Raw genomic sequence first — 18,349 nt, 5'->3', positions numbered from 1 at the left:
TTTCCGGCTCATGTACTCTACCGAATATTAATACCGATCCTCTGAGTCTTTTTTTAAAAGGACAGCTTCATACCCAATGCACCTCTGTTGCACTTTTATGGTCAAACAACTTCAACTGATGAAACGAAGCTAACTCCTCTACTCTCATTTAAAAAGTAACATCCTTTCTCAGCACGTCGCCAATGGCTTAGCAATGACGGGGAGGTAGAAATCCTGAATGGTACGAAGCAAAATTCGTATTGTCCACTCTGTGTCACAATTGTTGTATATTTCCGCGAAATGTCATGCACACCAACATCTATTTCCATTAGGTTAATCTAGCGTATTGTAAACCTGTCCTTTCTGCAGGTTCTGTACAACGTAGTCTATCAATGCCATTGGAAAGTTATCATTCAAATTTTTTCTAATTTTCATTCTCTTGTCACAACAGAGTCTTTTAGTACAATCATTTTTCGTAACTTGTACAACAGGCGAAGCGTTTTAAGAAAACTATGACGAACTATTTCTTCCTCTAACCAATTCTGAATCTGAATTTCGACTTTCTCATTATCCTTATATGAGAAGCGTCTCGGCCTCTATAAAACTGGAACTTCCTCTTCAGTTGAGACAGTTCTAGTTTTGGTATGGATTCTTCAATAAAATGCGCCAATAGTCACTGTTCAAAGGTATTTATCAAGTCGGATATGCTTGAATTCAAATCTGATGAGGTAGTTATATGCCGAACGCAAGGGTCTCAAAACCTATAAGAGATAGAGACTTTTAAATCTAGTAAAATTTTAAACGTAGGTCCTCCTAGTGCTCGCGCAGTACGAGTTTGCTTCCGATAATCGACAACTTACTCTGTTTCCAAGCAATCGATAAAAATCGATATCGCAATACTGTTTTTTGAGCAAATTGGGTATATATTAAGAGCTAAAGTCACCAAAAGTGATATGTTTATTCTAGAATGGTGTATATATCAAGTATCTTTCATTTTATACATATCGCCACCTCCCCGCTTCTAACTTATAGCTATAAATCAAGTTAATAGCCCATCTTGTATTGCCAACTAATTTAAGCTAAAATTTTAATGCAATTGACCTTTTGGCAATACACGAATATTCTATAGTACAATATGTAGAAAATTTTATGAAGATCGGCTAAGAAACACAGAAGATATTAAATGATTAAATAGAACATGTTTTTGCTGGACTCGTGGTTGGGGCATCTGCGAAAATTCCAAAAATTTCTGTATAAATGTACACATACACATTCATGCGCGTTTGCTTTGAATTCTATAGCTTTGCCATTGCGATTGTAGCCATGTCCGTCTGTATGCCCGTCTGTCCGACCGTCCGCCTGTCCGTCCGTCCGTATGTATGAACGCAAGGATATCAGAATCTATAACAGCTAGAGTCTTGAAATTGATTGATCTGTAGGCCCTGCTAGTGCCTGCGCTGATCGAGTTTGTTTCCGATAATCGATAACTTGCCCCGTCTTAATGAGAAAAAGCGGAGTAAAGTAGCAGCACAGAAAACAATACAATCGCAGTTGCAGAAGAAGACGCGTGTGTGTGTACATGTATACAGAAATTCTTGCAATTTGTGCTAGCTGCCGCAAACACGAGGCTATCCAATACACACTTTTCTTTTGTGTTTCTTAACCGATCTTGATGAAATTTTCAGCAGTAGATCGTATTGTACTAGAGACTATTCGTAAATTGCAATAAAATTGTGCCTTAAATTGGTTGGCAATACAAATTGGAGATTTTACTTGATTTATAGTTTTTACTATTCTAGAAGTTACATGTCAAGTTTGATAACCTAGAGGTTTGTTTTACAATACGATTTCGAAATCAATTTTGATCGACTACTTGGAAACGAGGCAAGTTATCTTTTATTGGAAAAAAACCGAATATACCATACAGGATATACATAATTCGGTTCCACCCGCCAAGCCGCCGAGAAACGGTCATTGCCCAGACAAGACCAGCGTAGCATTGTGACACTTTGTTGCAATGTTGATCTAGCACTTTAACAGGATGTTGGTTGCGACAATTCTCGTGCAAGACACTTGAACTGCTGCAACGGCAGTTTCTTGGAAACATGTTGCTAGCTTTTCAGAAAACCATTGTATACATTTAGCTTAGCTTAAGCTTGAGTAATAAATAGATATTCAGTTCAGTTCATTTTGGAATGTTCAAAGAAAACGTCGCAGTGTTTATTAAACTCTTATTTAATCTAAAACCAACCAATACATACATATAAGTATATATCACCATGTCGCACTCACGATACTGGAAACTGGCGCAGCCGCTCTAGGAACACATCTACAATCCCGAGGACAATCCCTAGGACCATGACCAAGGACTAAGGATGAACCTTATACTAAGTCTAATTTTGAAAGTAATGAAGATCACATTATGAGACCACCTTGTGAAAGTGTTGTGAAAGTTGTTGTACAATATTAAAAAAATATTCAAATAAATATTATGTTTAAACAAAAAAAAAAAAAGAAAAGAAAAATACAACAACAAAAATAATTAAATAAAGTAAATACATAAATTAATATAAAGTACATAAACATAGATGTGAAGTTAATACATTTATGCTACTACAAACAAATTATTTACGAAATACCAACAATAAAAGCAAGAAATAATAATATGCAAAATATGTATACAAAGAATAAAACATCACTCTAAGCACGTATCAAACCAAACAAATTGTTCGATGCGGCATTTTGGTCGCAGCAACGTGTGCGTTCGAACAGCGATGGTGGCAAACGGTTGGTGCATAACCAGCCGCATGGCTATGTGACAGCCGCGAGTTGCATTCAACAGCTGGTCATGGAAGCAAGTTGATGGAACACATCGACTTGCTGGACGCATCACGAACTGGGTCGAATAGGTCACTGAAGCGTTCTGTGAAACTCATAGCGGCGGTCCGACGGTTGTATCAGTAAATCGTCCGACCATGTACGTGGTCCAGCCACATCATACGACGTGTGATACAACATAATAGAGTGGTCAGAAAAAACTAACAAGGCAAATAAATTATATGCACACAAGCCAATAAAGGTAGCCAAGAAGGCAAAATAATTTATATTCACAAAAGCCAAAAAAGGCAGCCAATAAAGGTACAGAAATCGCTTAAATACCAAATAAATAAACAATTTTTATAAAAAATAACACGAACGCGGATCAGTTAACTGTTAAATAGGTCACTGAATCATGTCGATCATATGCATCGAAACGCTGGACGCAACTCGAACTGGCCACTGAATCGTACGGTAAAGCTCATAACCACGTCACACAATTAATACTGCCAATATTATTAGGGCAAATAAAATTAACACAAAAAAATCTTTTCCAATAAATACAATTAATAAATAAAAGAAATAAACAAAAATAATTGCAAATACATATGAACCATTTTCCATTTTTATACCCTGAACCCATTAAAAATGGGTATAAGGGTATATTGTATTTGTGCAAAATCCAAATGAATGAAACAGGCAGAATGAAGCATCTCTGACCCCATAAAGTATATAAATTCTTGATCAGCATCAATAGCCGAGTTGATCTAGCCATGTCCGTCTGTCTGTCCGTCCGTCCGTCCGTATGTATGAGCCAAAGGATCTCAGAACCTATAAGAGCTAGAGAAATTTTAGAAGTAGATGCTCCTAGTTCCCGCGCAGATCGAGTTTGTTTTCGATAATCGATAACTTACTCAGTTTCGAAGCAATCGATAAAAATCTATATCGACATCCTGCTTTTTCTTAGCAAATTGGGTAAATAATAAGAGCTAGAGCCACCAAACATGATATGTTGCTTCTAGAATATAATAGATATTTCAAGTATCTTTCATTTCATTCCTATCGCCACCTCCCCGATACCACCGCAGAGCTATAAATCAAGTTAATAACCCAACTTTTATTGCCAACTAATTTAAACCACAATTTAAATGCAATTGATTTTTTCAGAATACACAAATATTCTATGGTATAATAAGATATACTGTAGAAAATTTCATAAAGATCGGTTAAGAAAAACCAAAGTTATATGCAACTGCGCAATTGAATGGGGCAGCAGCTTTAAGAATTTCTGTATACATGGACACACACACATTCATGCGCGTCTGCTTCGCATCTTTTGCATCTTTTTTTTGTAATGTTATTTTAGTTCCTTTTTTTATCATAAGTACTTAATTGTTGGTGTGGCTGCTGAGTAGAGGCATAGCAAGTGGTGCGGTCTGTCGCGAGTTCGAGCCCTACCGGGGAAAGTTTTTTAATTTTTTTTTTTTTTGCTGGTGTGGCTGTTGAGTAGAGTTGACAGTAAGTAATGCGGTCAGTTTCAAATTCGATCCCTGCCAAGGGAACTTTTTTTTATTAATTTATTTGGTGTTGGAATAAGAGGGTTCAGGGTATCCCCTAGTCGGGAGCTCTTGACTAGAACCTCTTACTTGTTATACCTGAACCCATTGAAAATGGCTAAAAAGGGTATAATGTATTTGTGCAAATGTATGTAACAGGCAGAAGGAAGCATCTCGGACCCCATAAAGTATACATATATATTCTTGATCAGCATCAACAGCTGAGTCGATCTAGCCATGTCCGTCTGTCCGCCCTTTTAGCTGTTGTAGCATGTTACATGCAAATAAGCATATACCCACCATATTGCAATGTATACAATATGTAAAGTGGTCATATGCTCAATCTTAATGTTAGAGTATCACGCGCATTGTTTACATAATACAACTACCGCCAAGTGCCGTAATATGATCAGCCACTTATATGTGGACTGGCCTGCAGCGTGAGATCTGTAGCGTAAGGTGTATGACGTTTTGACCGTTCGGTCCCAAGCGCATTCCAATGTATATGCCTTCTGCATGTACATATAACAACATATATACAAATACATATGGCATGCTATGTACTCCCGTTCTCCCGCTGCTTTCAGCGACAGAACTCCAAACTCTATTATGTACTTTAGGCTAAGTCCATTTTAAATAAAGAGAGACGAATTCATTCTGAATCTGACCAACTACAAAACCACTGCCGTTGTTATTCTTACACTGTAGGTCCTCCTGGTCCATGCGCAGATCGAGCTTGCTTCCGATAATCGACAACTTACTCTGTTTCCAAGCAATCGATAAAAATCGATATCGCAATACTGTTTTTTGAGCAAATTGGGTATATATTAAGAGCTAAAGTCACCAAAAGTGATATGTTTATTCTAGAATGGTGTATATTGATCAAGTATCTCTCATTTTATACTTATCGCCCGCTACTAAATCAAGTTAATATCCCAACTTTTATTGCCAACTAATTTAAACCACAATTTAAATGCAATTGATTTTTTCAGAATACACAAATATTCTATGGTATAATAAGATATACTGTAGAAAATTTCATAAAGATCGGTTAAGAAAAACCAAAGTTATATGCAACTGCGCAATTGAATGGGGCAGCAGCTTTAAGAATTTCTGTATACATGGACACACACACATTCATGCGCGTCTGCTTCGCATCTTTTGCATCTTTTTTTTGTAATGTTATTTTAGTTCCTTTTTTTATCATAAGTACTTAATTGTTGGTGTGGCTGCTGAGTAGAGGCATAGCAAGTGGTGCGGTCTGTCGCGAGTTCGAGCCCTACCGGGGAAAGTTTTTTAATTTTTTTTTTTTTTGCTGGTGTGGCTGTTGAGTAGAGTTGACAGTAAGTAATGCGGTCAGTTTCAAATTCGATCCCTGCCAAGGGAACTTTTTTTTATTAATTTATTTGGTGTTGGAATAAGAGGGTTCAGGGTATCCCCTAGTCGGGAGCTCTTGACTAGAACCTCTTACTTGTTATACCTGAACCCATTGAAAATGGCTAAAAAGGGTATAATGTATTTGTGCAAATGTATGTAACAGGCAGAAGGAAGCATCTCGGACCCCATAAAGTATACATATATATTCTTGATCAGCATCAACAGCTGAGTCGATCTAGCCATGTCCGTCTGTCCGCCCTTTTAGCTGTTGTAGCATGTTACATGCAAATAAGCATATACCCACCATATTGCAATGTATACAATATGTAAAGTGGTCATATGCTCAATCTTAATGTTAGAGTATCACGCGCATTGTTTACATAATACAACTACCGCCAAGTGCCGTAATATGATCAGCCACTTATATGTGGACTGGCCTGCAGCGTGAGATCTGTAGCGTAAGGTGTATGACGTTTTGACCGTTCGGTCCCAAGCGCATTCCAATGTATATGCCTTCTGCATGTACATATAACAACATATATACAAATACATATGGCATGCTATGTACTCCCGTTCTCCCGCTGCTTTCAGCGACAGAACTCCAAACTCTATTATGTACTTTAGGCTAAGTCCATTTTAAATAAAGAGAGACGAATTCATTCTGAATCTGACCAACTACAAAACCACTGCCGTTGTTATTCTTACACTGTAGGTCCTCCTGGTCCATGCGCAGATCGAGCTTGCTTCCGATAATCGACAACTTACTCTGTTTCCAAGCAATCGATAAAAATCGATATCGCAATACTGTTTTTTGAGCAAATTGGGTATATATTAAGAGCTAAAGTCACCAAAAGTGACATGTTTATTCTAGAATGGTGTATATTGATCAAGTATCTCTCATTTTATACTTATCGCCCGCTACTAAATCAAGTTAATATCCCAACTTTTATTGCCAACTAATTTAAACCACAATTTAAATGCAATTGATTTTTTCAGAATACACAAATATTCTATGGTATAATAAGATATACTGTAGAAAATTTCATAAAGATCGGTTAAGAAAAACCAAAGTTATATGCAACTGCGCAATTGAATGGGGCAGCAGCTTTAAGAATTTCTGTATACATGGACACACACACATTCATGCGCGTCTGCTTCGCATCTTTTGCATCTTTTTTTTGTAATGTTATTTTAGTTCCTTTTTTTATCATAAGTACTTAATTGTTGGTGTGGCTGCTGAGTAGAGGCATAGCAAGTGGTGCGGTCTGTCGCGAGTTCGAGCCCTACCGGGGAAAGTTTTTTAATTTTTTTTTTTTTTGCTGGTGTGGCTGTTGAGTAGAGTTGACAGTAAGTAATGCGGTCAGTTTCAAATTCGATCCCTGCCAAGGGAACTTTTTTTTATTAATTTATTTGGTGTTGGAATAAGAGGGTTCAGGGTATCCCCTAGTCGGGAGCTCTTGACTAGAACCTCTTACTTGTTATACCTGAACCCATTGAAAATGGCTAAAAAGGGTATAATGTATATGTGCAAATGTATGTAACAGGCAGAAGGAAGCATCTCGGACCCCATAAAGTATACATATATATTCTTGATCAGCATCAACAGCTGAGTCGATCTAGCCATGTCCGTCTGTCCGCCCTTTTAGCTGTTGTAGCATGTTACATGCAAATAAGCATATACCCACCATATTGCAATGTATACAATATGTAAAGTGGTCATATGCTCAATCTTAATGTTAGAGTATCACGCGCATTGTTTACATAATACAACTACCGCCAAGTGCCGTAATATGATCAGCCACTTATATGTGGACTGGCCTGCAGCGTGAGATCTGTAGCGTAAGGTGTATGACGTTTTGACCGTTCGGTCCCAAGCGCATTCCAATGTATATGCCTTCTGCATGTACATATAACAACATATATACAAATACATATGGCATGCTATGTACTCCCGTTCTCCCGCTGCTTTCAGCGACAGAACTCCAAACTCTATTATGTACTTTAGGCTAAGTCCATTTTAAATAAAGAGAGACGAATTCATTCTGAATCTGACCAACTACAAAACCACTGCCGTTGTTATTCTTACACTGTAGGTCCTCCTGGTCCATGCGCAGATCGAGCTTGCTTCCGATAATCGACAACTTACTCTGTTTCCAAGCAATCGATAAAAATCGATATCGCAATACTGTTTTTTGAGCAAATTGGGTATATATTAAGAGCTAAAGTCACCAAAAGTGATATGTTTATTCTAGAATGGTGTATATTGATCAAGTATCTCTCATTTTATACTTATCGCCCGCTACTAAATCAAGTTAATATCCCAACTTGTATTGCCCACTACATTAAGCTACAATTTTAATGCAATTGACCTTTTAGCAATACACGAATATTCTACAGTACAATAAGATTTAGAAAAATTGATCAAGATCGGTTAAGCAACACAGAAGTTATTAAATAATTAAATGGAACATGTTTTTGCTCACCTCGAGGTTGGGGCAGCATGCGAAAATTGCAAAAATTTCTGTATACATGTACATAAACACATTCAAGCGCGTTTGCTTTTAATTCCATAGCATTGCAATTGCGATTGTAGCTATGTCCGTCTGTCCATCCGTCCGTCTGTCTGTCTGTCCGTCTGTCCGTCTGTCCATCCGTCCGTCTGTTCCTCTGGGTCCTCCTAGTGCCTGCGCAGATCGAGTTTGTTTTCCGATAATCTATAACTTGCCCTGTTTCCAAGTAATCGATAAAAATCTATATCGAAATCCTGTTTTTGGACAATTTTGGAAAATAATGAGAGCTAGAGTCACCAAACTTGACATGTAGCTTCTAGAATAGTATATATATTTGCATTTGATGTTGGAAGAAGAGGGTTCATGGTATCCCCTAGTCGGGAGCTCCCGACTAGAACCTCTTACTTGTTTAATTTATCTTTATTACTTCAAACGATCGCGATGCGCGATCCGCTACATTTGGTGTTGGAATAGGAAGGTTCAGGAAATTCCCTAGGCGGGAATCTAGGGAGCCTAGTTGTTTATTCGAGTTTTTACTACATCTATTAGTTAGTTGAAATCAGCCTCCGTTTTTGTTTTTAAGTATTCCTGTTTATTTTCAAATTCAATAAGCTCCTGTTGGGTAATTTGTAGCCTTTCAAGGTCATTAAAGTCCGGAGTCCCTGCTACTATCACTAAAAAAGTACCTGATAGATTGACGCTATTAGCGTACCTATAGTGGATGATTATTGTTGCCAGGAGCATTGTTATGTGTCGTATATCAGAGTCCAGAATCTGTCTCATGGAAGGAAATGATTCTTCAATTTCTCTGTTTCTCTCCAAATTGTCTCCACCCATAAGCGAGATGTAGACTGCGTACAGTTGACTGTGCCGTTGTCATTGTGAAAAGAAATAGCACAGTCAAGATGCTGGACATCTAAGCAACTGAAAGAAAAGAAAATAATGTTATAGGTGTCTCACATTATTTTCATGAAACACCTTCCTCTTAATTATGACTGTGGCTCCCAAGTCTGCGTCTACTGTTTCCTCACTGTACAAGGATGTAAGTTCATTTTCCAGTCTCTTATTTGATTTTACAGTTAATTTATATCCTACTTGGATATTTATATTTTGTCTTACTTCGTTTGCTGCTGTTTAAGGGCTGTACCTCTTAGTACGACGTCAAGGTCTGGGAAGGATAAATAGGCGGCGAGATAAATGACGGCCCCATGGGCTCTATTGACTTCCATGGCAGCTATTTATTTTTGTTCGTACTTGTTTAAAGTATCGGTTACCATGCGTTTTGTTTGGCTAAATGTTGCCGTCAGGTATGCGTCTATTATCTTGGGCTATATAAATGTTAATATTGAGAGTTCACAGAAAATTGCATTTATTATATCCTTCTCAACAATGGCACATACCCCCTGAACTAGCATTTCTCTATATGAGAAATGCATTACGTGTCGATTTTTTTCCAAACAGTTCAATTTGATCCGAGTCAGTTCCACTTTCTTCTTTTATTATTTGGTTTCAAACGCATTAGACAGGGTTATCTGTTGATTCAGTATCTTGGTATTGCCATACTTAATTCTCCTTGTTCGATTTATAATACTTCATACTGATTTCGTATGCAGTTAATGCTGCATTTTTTATTTATTCGCTTAAATCTTCTATTAATCCTATATTTTTATTTTTATTTTTACAGTACTAGTTTCGGCGACCTTTCCATTTTTCCATTTTCCCTGAACCTATTAAAAGTGGGCAAAAAGGGTATATTGTATTTGTGCAAATGTATGCTACAGGCAGAAGGAAGCATCTCCGACCCCATAAAGTGTAAATATTCTTGATCAGCATCATCAGCCGAGTCGATCTAGTCCGTCTGTGCGTCCGTCCATATGTATAAACGCAAGAATTTCAGAACCTATAAGAGCTAGAGACTTGTTATGTAGGTTTGCCTTTTTAAATATTTATCAAAATCATGTTTTTTGAGCAAGTTGAGAATAAGAAGAGCTCTTATCAATAAACTTGATATTTTGCTTCTCACCTCTCACTTTACACATTTTTAATGCAATTGACTTTTTGAGAATATACAAATATTCTATATAACAATAAAATGTGCTTTGGAAAATCATTTAAGAAACACAAAAGTTATTAAAGAAAATTTGTTTTGTCTGGTCACTTGTTTGAGGCATCTAGCGCAAATTTCAAAAATTTCTGTATACATGTACACACAAAAATAAATGCGCGGCTTCTTTGAATTCTATCAACAGCATCGCAATTACGATTGTATTGTTTTTTATGTTGCTATTTTACTCCGTTTTGAGCGGTCTACTTAAATTATTATGAACTGTTTATGTTGTTGCTTTTGCAGCTGCCGTCGGTGGTGAAGTTGAATGCTAAGTACTTCTGTTTTAGGTCGAAATATTTATTCTACTGCTGCTGTCGGTGTTGACACTTAATGCCGCTCCAATTGATTGCTGTTGTAACTTGGGATTTGCATTCTGTTGTTGCCGTCGGTGGTGTAGTTGCCTACTGCTACAGTTGTTGTTGAGAGAATCTGGGCTATGTTATTTTCTCGAAGGGCACTACTTAAAAAGTTAAGGTTAAGTTAAGTTAAAAATTAGCTAAATCTAATGAACATAATTTTTTTCTAATGTAGGGTACTGTCATTGTATGTGTTATTGATGAGGCCGCTTTCCATCGCCGCGAAATTTCACACTGTTCTGTGAAAAAACCCAATAATATAATCAGTTCAATGTCCAAAACCTTTTCTTAGAAATCAAGAATGGAATGAGTTGACTGCGACTGGCTATGCTTGGGAGCTGTGTGGCTGCCGAGGCCAATCACAGTCGATCGGCGGGTCATGTAAGGCCAACGAACTTCGCCCCTGTCTACGATCCGCCATGGAACGAGCATTCGACCCGAGTAGGTAATTATAGGACACTCAAACCGTGGCCCGCTGCCGATAGGAGCCTTCCTACGTTAAGCTAAGATTAAGTGGCAGCAGATGTCTTTCCTTGTGTTTAAAGCGAGAGGCCGCAAAAAGACAGCCCTCAATTCTCCCTTGAGAACACTAATGAGCTGGCATATCTCAATATGCACTTGAACTTCGCCACGACGATCAACCATGGCAGACGATGGTTGACGATGGTTGCGCCATACTATACATCGCCATGAGTCATATTGGCTACGTACTGGTGTGCAAGAAACACTAGCTATTTGTATCACAACCGCGCACTATACCGGTGTACTATGCACTAAGTACTACGCTCTTCAATTAGGCTAACTATTTGTATCACAACCGCGCGCTATGCACTAAGTACTACGCTTTCCAATAAACTTATTTTGCGTTGCTTGCAGGTCCGTAGTCGACTGACTCTGCTGCGCTCGAGCCCATCACCGCTTATGTTGGCGCCCACTGCGCAGTTAACAGCACAGTCGTTCTCTCCCTTGCTTACAGACTCATTTGCCATGCGTTTGCGTTATTTCTCTGCGTCGACTGCGCTGTCTGCTCCTCTTGCCCTTTACCGAATGCGCTTTTATCAACAAATGAATAACATACCTGTTATTTATTTTTAGATTGTGGATTTTCGAATGAAGAAAATCGCATTGTCGGTGGAAAACCAACAGGAGTAAACCAATTCCCATGGATGGCTCGAATCATTTATGATGGCAAATTTCACTGCGGAGGATCTTTGTTAACAAAAGACTACGTCATTTCAGCAGCTCATTGTATAAAAAAATTAAGAAGATCCAAAATCAGAATAATATTTGGCGATCATGACCAACAAATAACATCTGAGTCTCAAGCAATCCAACGTGCGGTAACTGCTGTCATAAGGCATAAAAACTTTGATTCAGATACCTATAACAACGATATTGCATTGTTGAGACTAAGAAAACCTATAATATTTTCGAAAATAATTAAGCCAGTTTGTCTTCCTCGATATAACTATGATCCAGCAGGTATTTATCTATCAGAATATTCGTAAGTTTAATTAGGCATAAAAAATTTGATTTAGACACCTATAACAACAATATTGCATTGTTAGGACTAAGAAAAGCTATAATATTTTCTAAAATAATGAAGCCATTTAATACGATAAAACTATCAAATAGCAAGTATTTATCTATCATAATATACCTAAGTTAAGTTTATATTCAGATATAGGACTGTATTACATAATTGATCCAATTGATTGGCCGAAATCCTAAGCAAAACCATAAAGTTTAACGAGTAAAAAGTCATGCTGCACAGGGTAAAGTGCTTTGCTTCAGTCGGTGTAAATTACATCAGTTTGCATTCTTGAAACTAAAAACATCATTTACCAAAAAAGTAAATTGAAGCCGTTTGTTAAAGTTCACCGATTCTCTACGAATCCATGTTGAACTTGAGAGGCAACTTACTTGCAGAAATGCTGCAAAGTCGGTGGGATTATTTTTTCGAATATGTTGGGGATAGCGGAAAGTTTGCAATGTCCCTGTAATTTGTTATATCAGACTTTCCACCTTTAATTGGGAAGTCGAATGATATAAGATTCTTTCCAAAGAGATTTGAAGAAAAAAGATAGATAGATAGATTAAAAACCTTTGGAAATGGACGAAGACTTTTATTTAAGCTACACTTCTTAGCATGTAAGTTATCCCTATTGAATTACGATATCTATATTACTTTTATGATGAAATAGCCTGCAGCGCTACTTGTAAAAGTGCCTAATTTAAACAGAAATGAATTAAGAACACAAAAGTGGTGTCAGAAGTGGTCAAAATGAGCATTAAAAACGACCAATGGAACGTCATCAGTTCAGCGTTGTTAAGCAATTACTTATTAATTATTTCGATGACAAACGAAACATTAAGGCAAAGGTTTCAAATTCCTGCATTTTGCAAGTACGGCTCGTTTCCAGAATGCTAAGGAACATATGATTGTTTGGTATGCAAAATCGCAGCACTTGCAATAAGGCAATCGCGAAACAGCCAACAACATTTGCAGGCACAGTCTTGTACAAAAATTAATTAAGCAGATTGAGGCCAACTTAAAAGAACAGACACCATCTATAATCGATCAGTGGCAACTGTTTCTTGGGAAATACGCTTACTACTCAAAGTTCATACCAAATCTGTTAACATTAGAAAGTCCCCTGCGCGATAGACTCAAAGGATGATAATTCTACATACGAACATTCGAAGCGATCTTTATGCTCCGATCACTATTGGGAAGACCAAGTCGTCATTACTGCGCATTCACATCAAGTCTCACATCTGTTGGCGTCGTACATCGCAAGTTATCACTCCACTACGAACGATCAAGCAGAAAGAAATGTTCAAACGCTTAAAATTGCGCTATCGGCAATGGGAATTGCATCTAACACATTGAAAAGAAACGTAAACGAATTCTTGCAGCAACGAATTCTTGTCCGCATAGCACAACTGGCTTATCACCAGCAAAACTTTTCTTGGGTCAAAAATTACGTAAGCCACTAGATTTGATCAGACCAGAAATCATCAAGGAAAAGGTATAACAATAAATTCTACAAAAGACATATCAATCAACAGAGCAAAGTGTACGTCGCTCGACACGGGTACATAAACCGAGAATGATATTCTCACCAGTCTGCAAGAAGGGGAAGAAATTTTATTTTTGATTTTATATTAAGCTACTATCGATTATATTATTTCCTAGCATCTAAGTTATCGTGAGCTTAGCTGCATTAGTTGAATTTACGTTTCAAGTTTCTGGATTGCATGCATCGCCTAAGATGTTCAAAAGTCAATGATGAAATCGTGATATTATTGAGCTTTTTTATTCTAACAGTTAACTCTGTCGTCTACAGATGAGGCAGTCCACGTAACTCATTTTATCGCCTGCATATGACATTGACAATTTTAGAAAATTATCATAGCAGTAATATAAAGAATTTTCAATAGTTTGGGTCGTCTATTTGAATCATTAGTGTTGAATGCTCCTAAAATGTTATTGTTCCTTCCACGAGCTTAAAGTTTTTCCAACACAAAAAAAACACAAGTTTCTTTCAATTTGTATTTAACCGATATATTTTTTTAGCTGACGTGGAATTAGAAACTTTTTGGTGATTCAATAAGTGTATACAAATGAGCGCAGTTTTCAGCATCTGTTTTGTAGCTTAGTCGTTTGATGTTTGGTGTGTTTATTACGAGAAGCATTTCCAATGTACGCAGTGTTGGTCTTTCTGCAGTATTGTTGTATCCAAGTTTGTGCGGTTTTTTCGAATTCGAAGTCTGTTATACCCTGAACAATTTAAACAATTAAGAAGCTCTAGTCGGGAGCTCCTGACAAGGGGATACCATGAACCCTCTTCTACCAACCCCAAATGCAGCAATGAATGAAGTCTAGTGTAGGTTAGGTTTAGAGTTGAGCGAGAGCGCAATAAAGCTTTATCACTCACTCCGGAAGCGTTTCGCCGCCTTTGCTTAATGTAGGCATAAGTTGTCAGTTGTCGAATTATATCAAAGCGATACGCACTAAACCGCATAAGCAGTGTTTTTAAAGCCACCACAACTTCGTCGTATTTCGTTTTTAATTTTATAAACTAATATAATTTTTCATGGCGCCCCGGGTGGACTGTGTGGTTTTAGTGCAAGGCTGTGGCTCGCAAGTGACTTTTAATTAAACATTTAAATTAAATCGTGTCGGCTTGAGACCAATACTTATTATCAGTCATGCTGCCATCGTTGAAGAATGTCAAGGAAAGTAGCTTCCAAAGTGGAACGTCCGCAACAGCAGCTACTGTGCTAAAAATTGAAAGCGCAACTCTATTGGCTTGATTTCGCTAATAAAGCTCACGCTTTTAATTCTTGGCACATATGTAAAGTAGCTCAGCATAATTAAAAGTTGCATGCACTTACTATCCACCTTGGAGATTTTTATAAAATTTAGTATTTGTGCAATTTAGTGGTTCTAAGCGAATGATAATAAATGTCAAAAATTAATTGTCACTAGAATTTCATTTCGCTTGTTGGGTCCCCCTCTTGCAATCACTCGCAACCACTGTAAAATATACAGTTGTCCGAGACCAAGCGCTTGTATATAAATGCAGTACACGCATACATACACATACATAGCAAGCCAGCTGTAGCCCGTTTCTTTTCGTTCCGCTTTGTGATTTGTTGGCGCGTTTCGGTCAAGAGACGCTCGCTCCCCTACGCATTATTGATCAGGCATATCATTTTTTTAAATTCGTTTGGCAATTTCGACTTTAATTTAAGTTAATAATTATTAAATCGAATTTAGAATCAAATATGGCTACTTAGGAAAATGTTGGCGATTCAAAAAAGAAACACAATATGTCCGTTAAAAGCATCATGCGTTCAAATGATCAACTAATAAAGGGTAAATTAAACTTAGAGTCTGCAGAGTTAGAATGAAATGCTGGCCACACATATAGACTCGAGTATAAACTTTTGATCCAGATGATGAGTATCGTACCGAGCTCGAAGAGCTTTGTATAACGGTAACGGCTCGTCTAAGGTCCATTATCATGACATTAAGGCCTGCAACGCCTACAGGCATGTCCGTTGCGGTTCCATACACACGTCTTCCGCATCTAGCACTTCCCAAGTTTAGTGGAAAATGGTCCGAGTTTACGAATTTTATTAGCCTGTTCAAAATTCTTGTTCATAACGATCATGCTATCTCGAGCATAGAGAAATTCGATCATCTAATCTCATGTCTCTCTACAGCGTTTCAAGTCACCGAGGACAATTATTTAAAAGCATTTGACAGTCTTAAGAGAGTATGAATGTCTGAATGTCTATGTCTATGAATGTCTAATATTTAATGAAAATATTTCTTTAGCCTGCCAAAAATAACACACCCTTCTGCGGTATTATTGAGATCAATGATTGACACTATCTCCGCCATCTATGGGTCGCTCATTCGCGCATCTCATTCACCTCGTTTTGAACAAAGTTGACCCAATGACCAGACAAATATGGGACGATCAACTTGATTTTGCAATCATTCCACTAGGGAGTGATTGAGAAACAGCCTTGAATCGTAGCCATCAACATATTTCTGCTGAAGAATCAGCCACAGCTTCGTCCGATGGCCTGAAGCCAGAGTCAAAGGCTGTTTCCAAAAGCAATATTCGAGGTTGGTTTTCGTGTTCTGTGGCTAGTGGAAGAAACGATCAAAAGACCCGAAAATGTTTATATTGCGGTTCCGAAGGCCATTCGATATTGAATTGCTCAGCATTTGCCGCGTTATCAGTACAGCAGCGGTTTGCGTTCGCTAAGGCGGCTGCTTTATGCATCAATTGCTTTCGGAAGGGGCACACTGTTGCCAAATGTAAGGCAAACAAGTGCAGAGTATACAGTCGTTCTTATAACATACTGTTCCCTAGATATTCGGCTGTTTTTAACACTCTGGCGTTACCATCACCCCATGAATCCGCACCGGATCAACCATCGACTTCACACTGCTATGTATGCGAATGTATCTGATAGTATAACCCTAGCTACCGCAGTCATTAGGGCTAAAACGATAAGTAACGAGTTCGTTTTGGCTAGAGCTTTACTTGATTCTGGATCAGAAATTAATTTTGTATCAGACGAGCTAGCACAACGATTGCAGCTGCGTAGAGAAGAAGCCAGTATCAGCTTACTTGGCATTGCTCAATGCAATACTCAAAAAAAAAAGAAGATTCATACAGTGTTGAAGTCGCGAGTCAATTGCAGTGAGTTCTCGTTAGATTTGTGGATTTTGAAGACCATTTCAGGTTACCAGCCTGACCATACGGTCAATGTCAGTGGTTGAAAAATTCCTGAGAACCTGCAATTGGCTGATCTATATTTTCATAAGCCATACATCGACATGCTCATCGGAGCTGAGACTTTCTTTAAGCTTCTGTCTGAAGGTCAGTTTAAACAAAGTCCGAATTGTCCGATTTTGCAAAAGACACTTGTTGGCTGGATTGTACAGGGCGTTACACATTGTCAAGTCATGAGAAGACTCATGCTGTTAATCTGAGTTGCCAAGCAGAGTCTTATACCTCGATAGACAAAACATTGCAGAAAGTTTGGTCGTTGGAAGAGCCTTCAGCTAAAAAGGTCCAAACAGTTGAACAGCAGTTATGTGAGAGCCATTTTCTAGATAATTTGGAAATATTGCCGCCAGGTCGATTTAAAGTGAGTCTGCCATATAAATCAGACCCCAATCAGCTTGGTAACTCCTTCCTTCCTTGAAAGACGCTTGTCTCGAGATCCCGAGCTTAGGCGTATGTACTTGGAATTAATGAAAGAATATTTAGCTTAAGGTCACATGTCTGAAATAGATGATCAGATTCCAAGTACTGCACACTACTTCATTCCGCATCAGTATGTTTTAAGACCACAAAGCACATCGATGAAGTTACTCGTTGTTTTCGACACGTCCTGTCCGACATCGTCTGAAATTGCGTTGAATAACCTTCTAATAGTTTGACCAAATATTCAAGAGGAGCTATACTCGATTCTGCTAAGATTTCGACTCCACAAATATGCGTTGACAGTTGACATCAAAAATATGTATAGGTAGGTCATGGTGCATGAAGCAGATCGATATTTTCAGCTTGTAGTGTGGAGAAAAAACCTATCTCACTCTTTGAGGTCCTTCAGGTTAAACCCTGTAACTTACGGAACTGCGCCTACTCCATTGCTGGCAATATGGTGCTTAACAAAGCTAAGGGAGATGAGCGAGTCATCACACCTTTAAGCTGCTGACGTTATCTTTTATGTCGATGATTTACTGACTGGTACTGCATGCGTAGAGAACCTTGAGACAATTAAGTCTGTAGTGTCGCAAATTCTCCAAAATGCAGATTTCGAGCTAACCAAATGGTTTTCGAATTCACCTGAGTTCTCCGCAACAAACGCAGTTAAGCCGATAACGATCTCAGAGTCTGACACAACCAAAATACTTGTCGTGTTGTGGTTGCCAAATGAAGATGCCTTTCAATCACTAACCATACAATGTATAAACATTCCAAATGGCCCTTTTTATCGAAACCAAAAAAATCGAAAAGAGGCAACCCCAAGTGTACCTGCGACCATTTTAGTGTGCCCAGACAGAGGAAGACTGTTGAGAGTGGCAGCCGAACGCCGGCCTCGAAAGCC

At 38.2% G+C, this 18,349-nt stretch overlaps 1 protein-coding gene across 6 annotated transcripts in view; it reads left to right on the top strand.

Annotated features, from left to right (window-relative positions):
* The window catches only part of LOC115760423 (trypsin-1), a 76,504-nt gene that overhangs the window by 30,381 nt on the left and 27,774 nt on the right, over window positions 1-18,349 (top strand). For 2 of the 6 annotated variants that reach the window (XM_030701733.1, XM_030701734.1), the window contains exon 3: window positions 11,798-12,184. The exons of 2 other annotated variants lie outside the window; for them this stretch is intronic. In XM_030701733.1, the coding sequence (XP_030557593.1) occupies window positions 11,798-12,184 (387 nt within the window). Of the gene's footprint in view, window positions 1-11,114; window positions 11,148-11,797; window positions 12,185-18,349 lie in introns of those variants that run through there. 2 more of the 6 variants (XM_030701736.1, XM_030701735.1) reach the window with 2 other exon arrangements.

This window comes from Drosophila novamexicana, unplaced genomic scaffold (genome assembly GCF_003285875.2).
Source record: "Drosophila novamexicana strain 15010-1031.04,08,12 unplaced genomic scaffold, DnovRS2.1 tig00000434-arrow-pilon, whole genome shotgun sequence".
Classification (NCBI taxonomy): domain Eukaryota; kingdom Metazoa; phylum Arthropoda; class Insecta; order Diptera; family Drosophilidae; genus Drosophila; species Drosophila novamexicana.
This window is presented reverse-complemented; position numbering and strand designations above follow the sequence as displayed.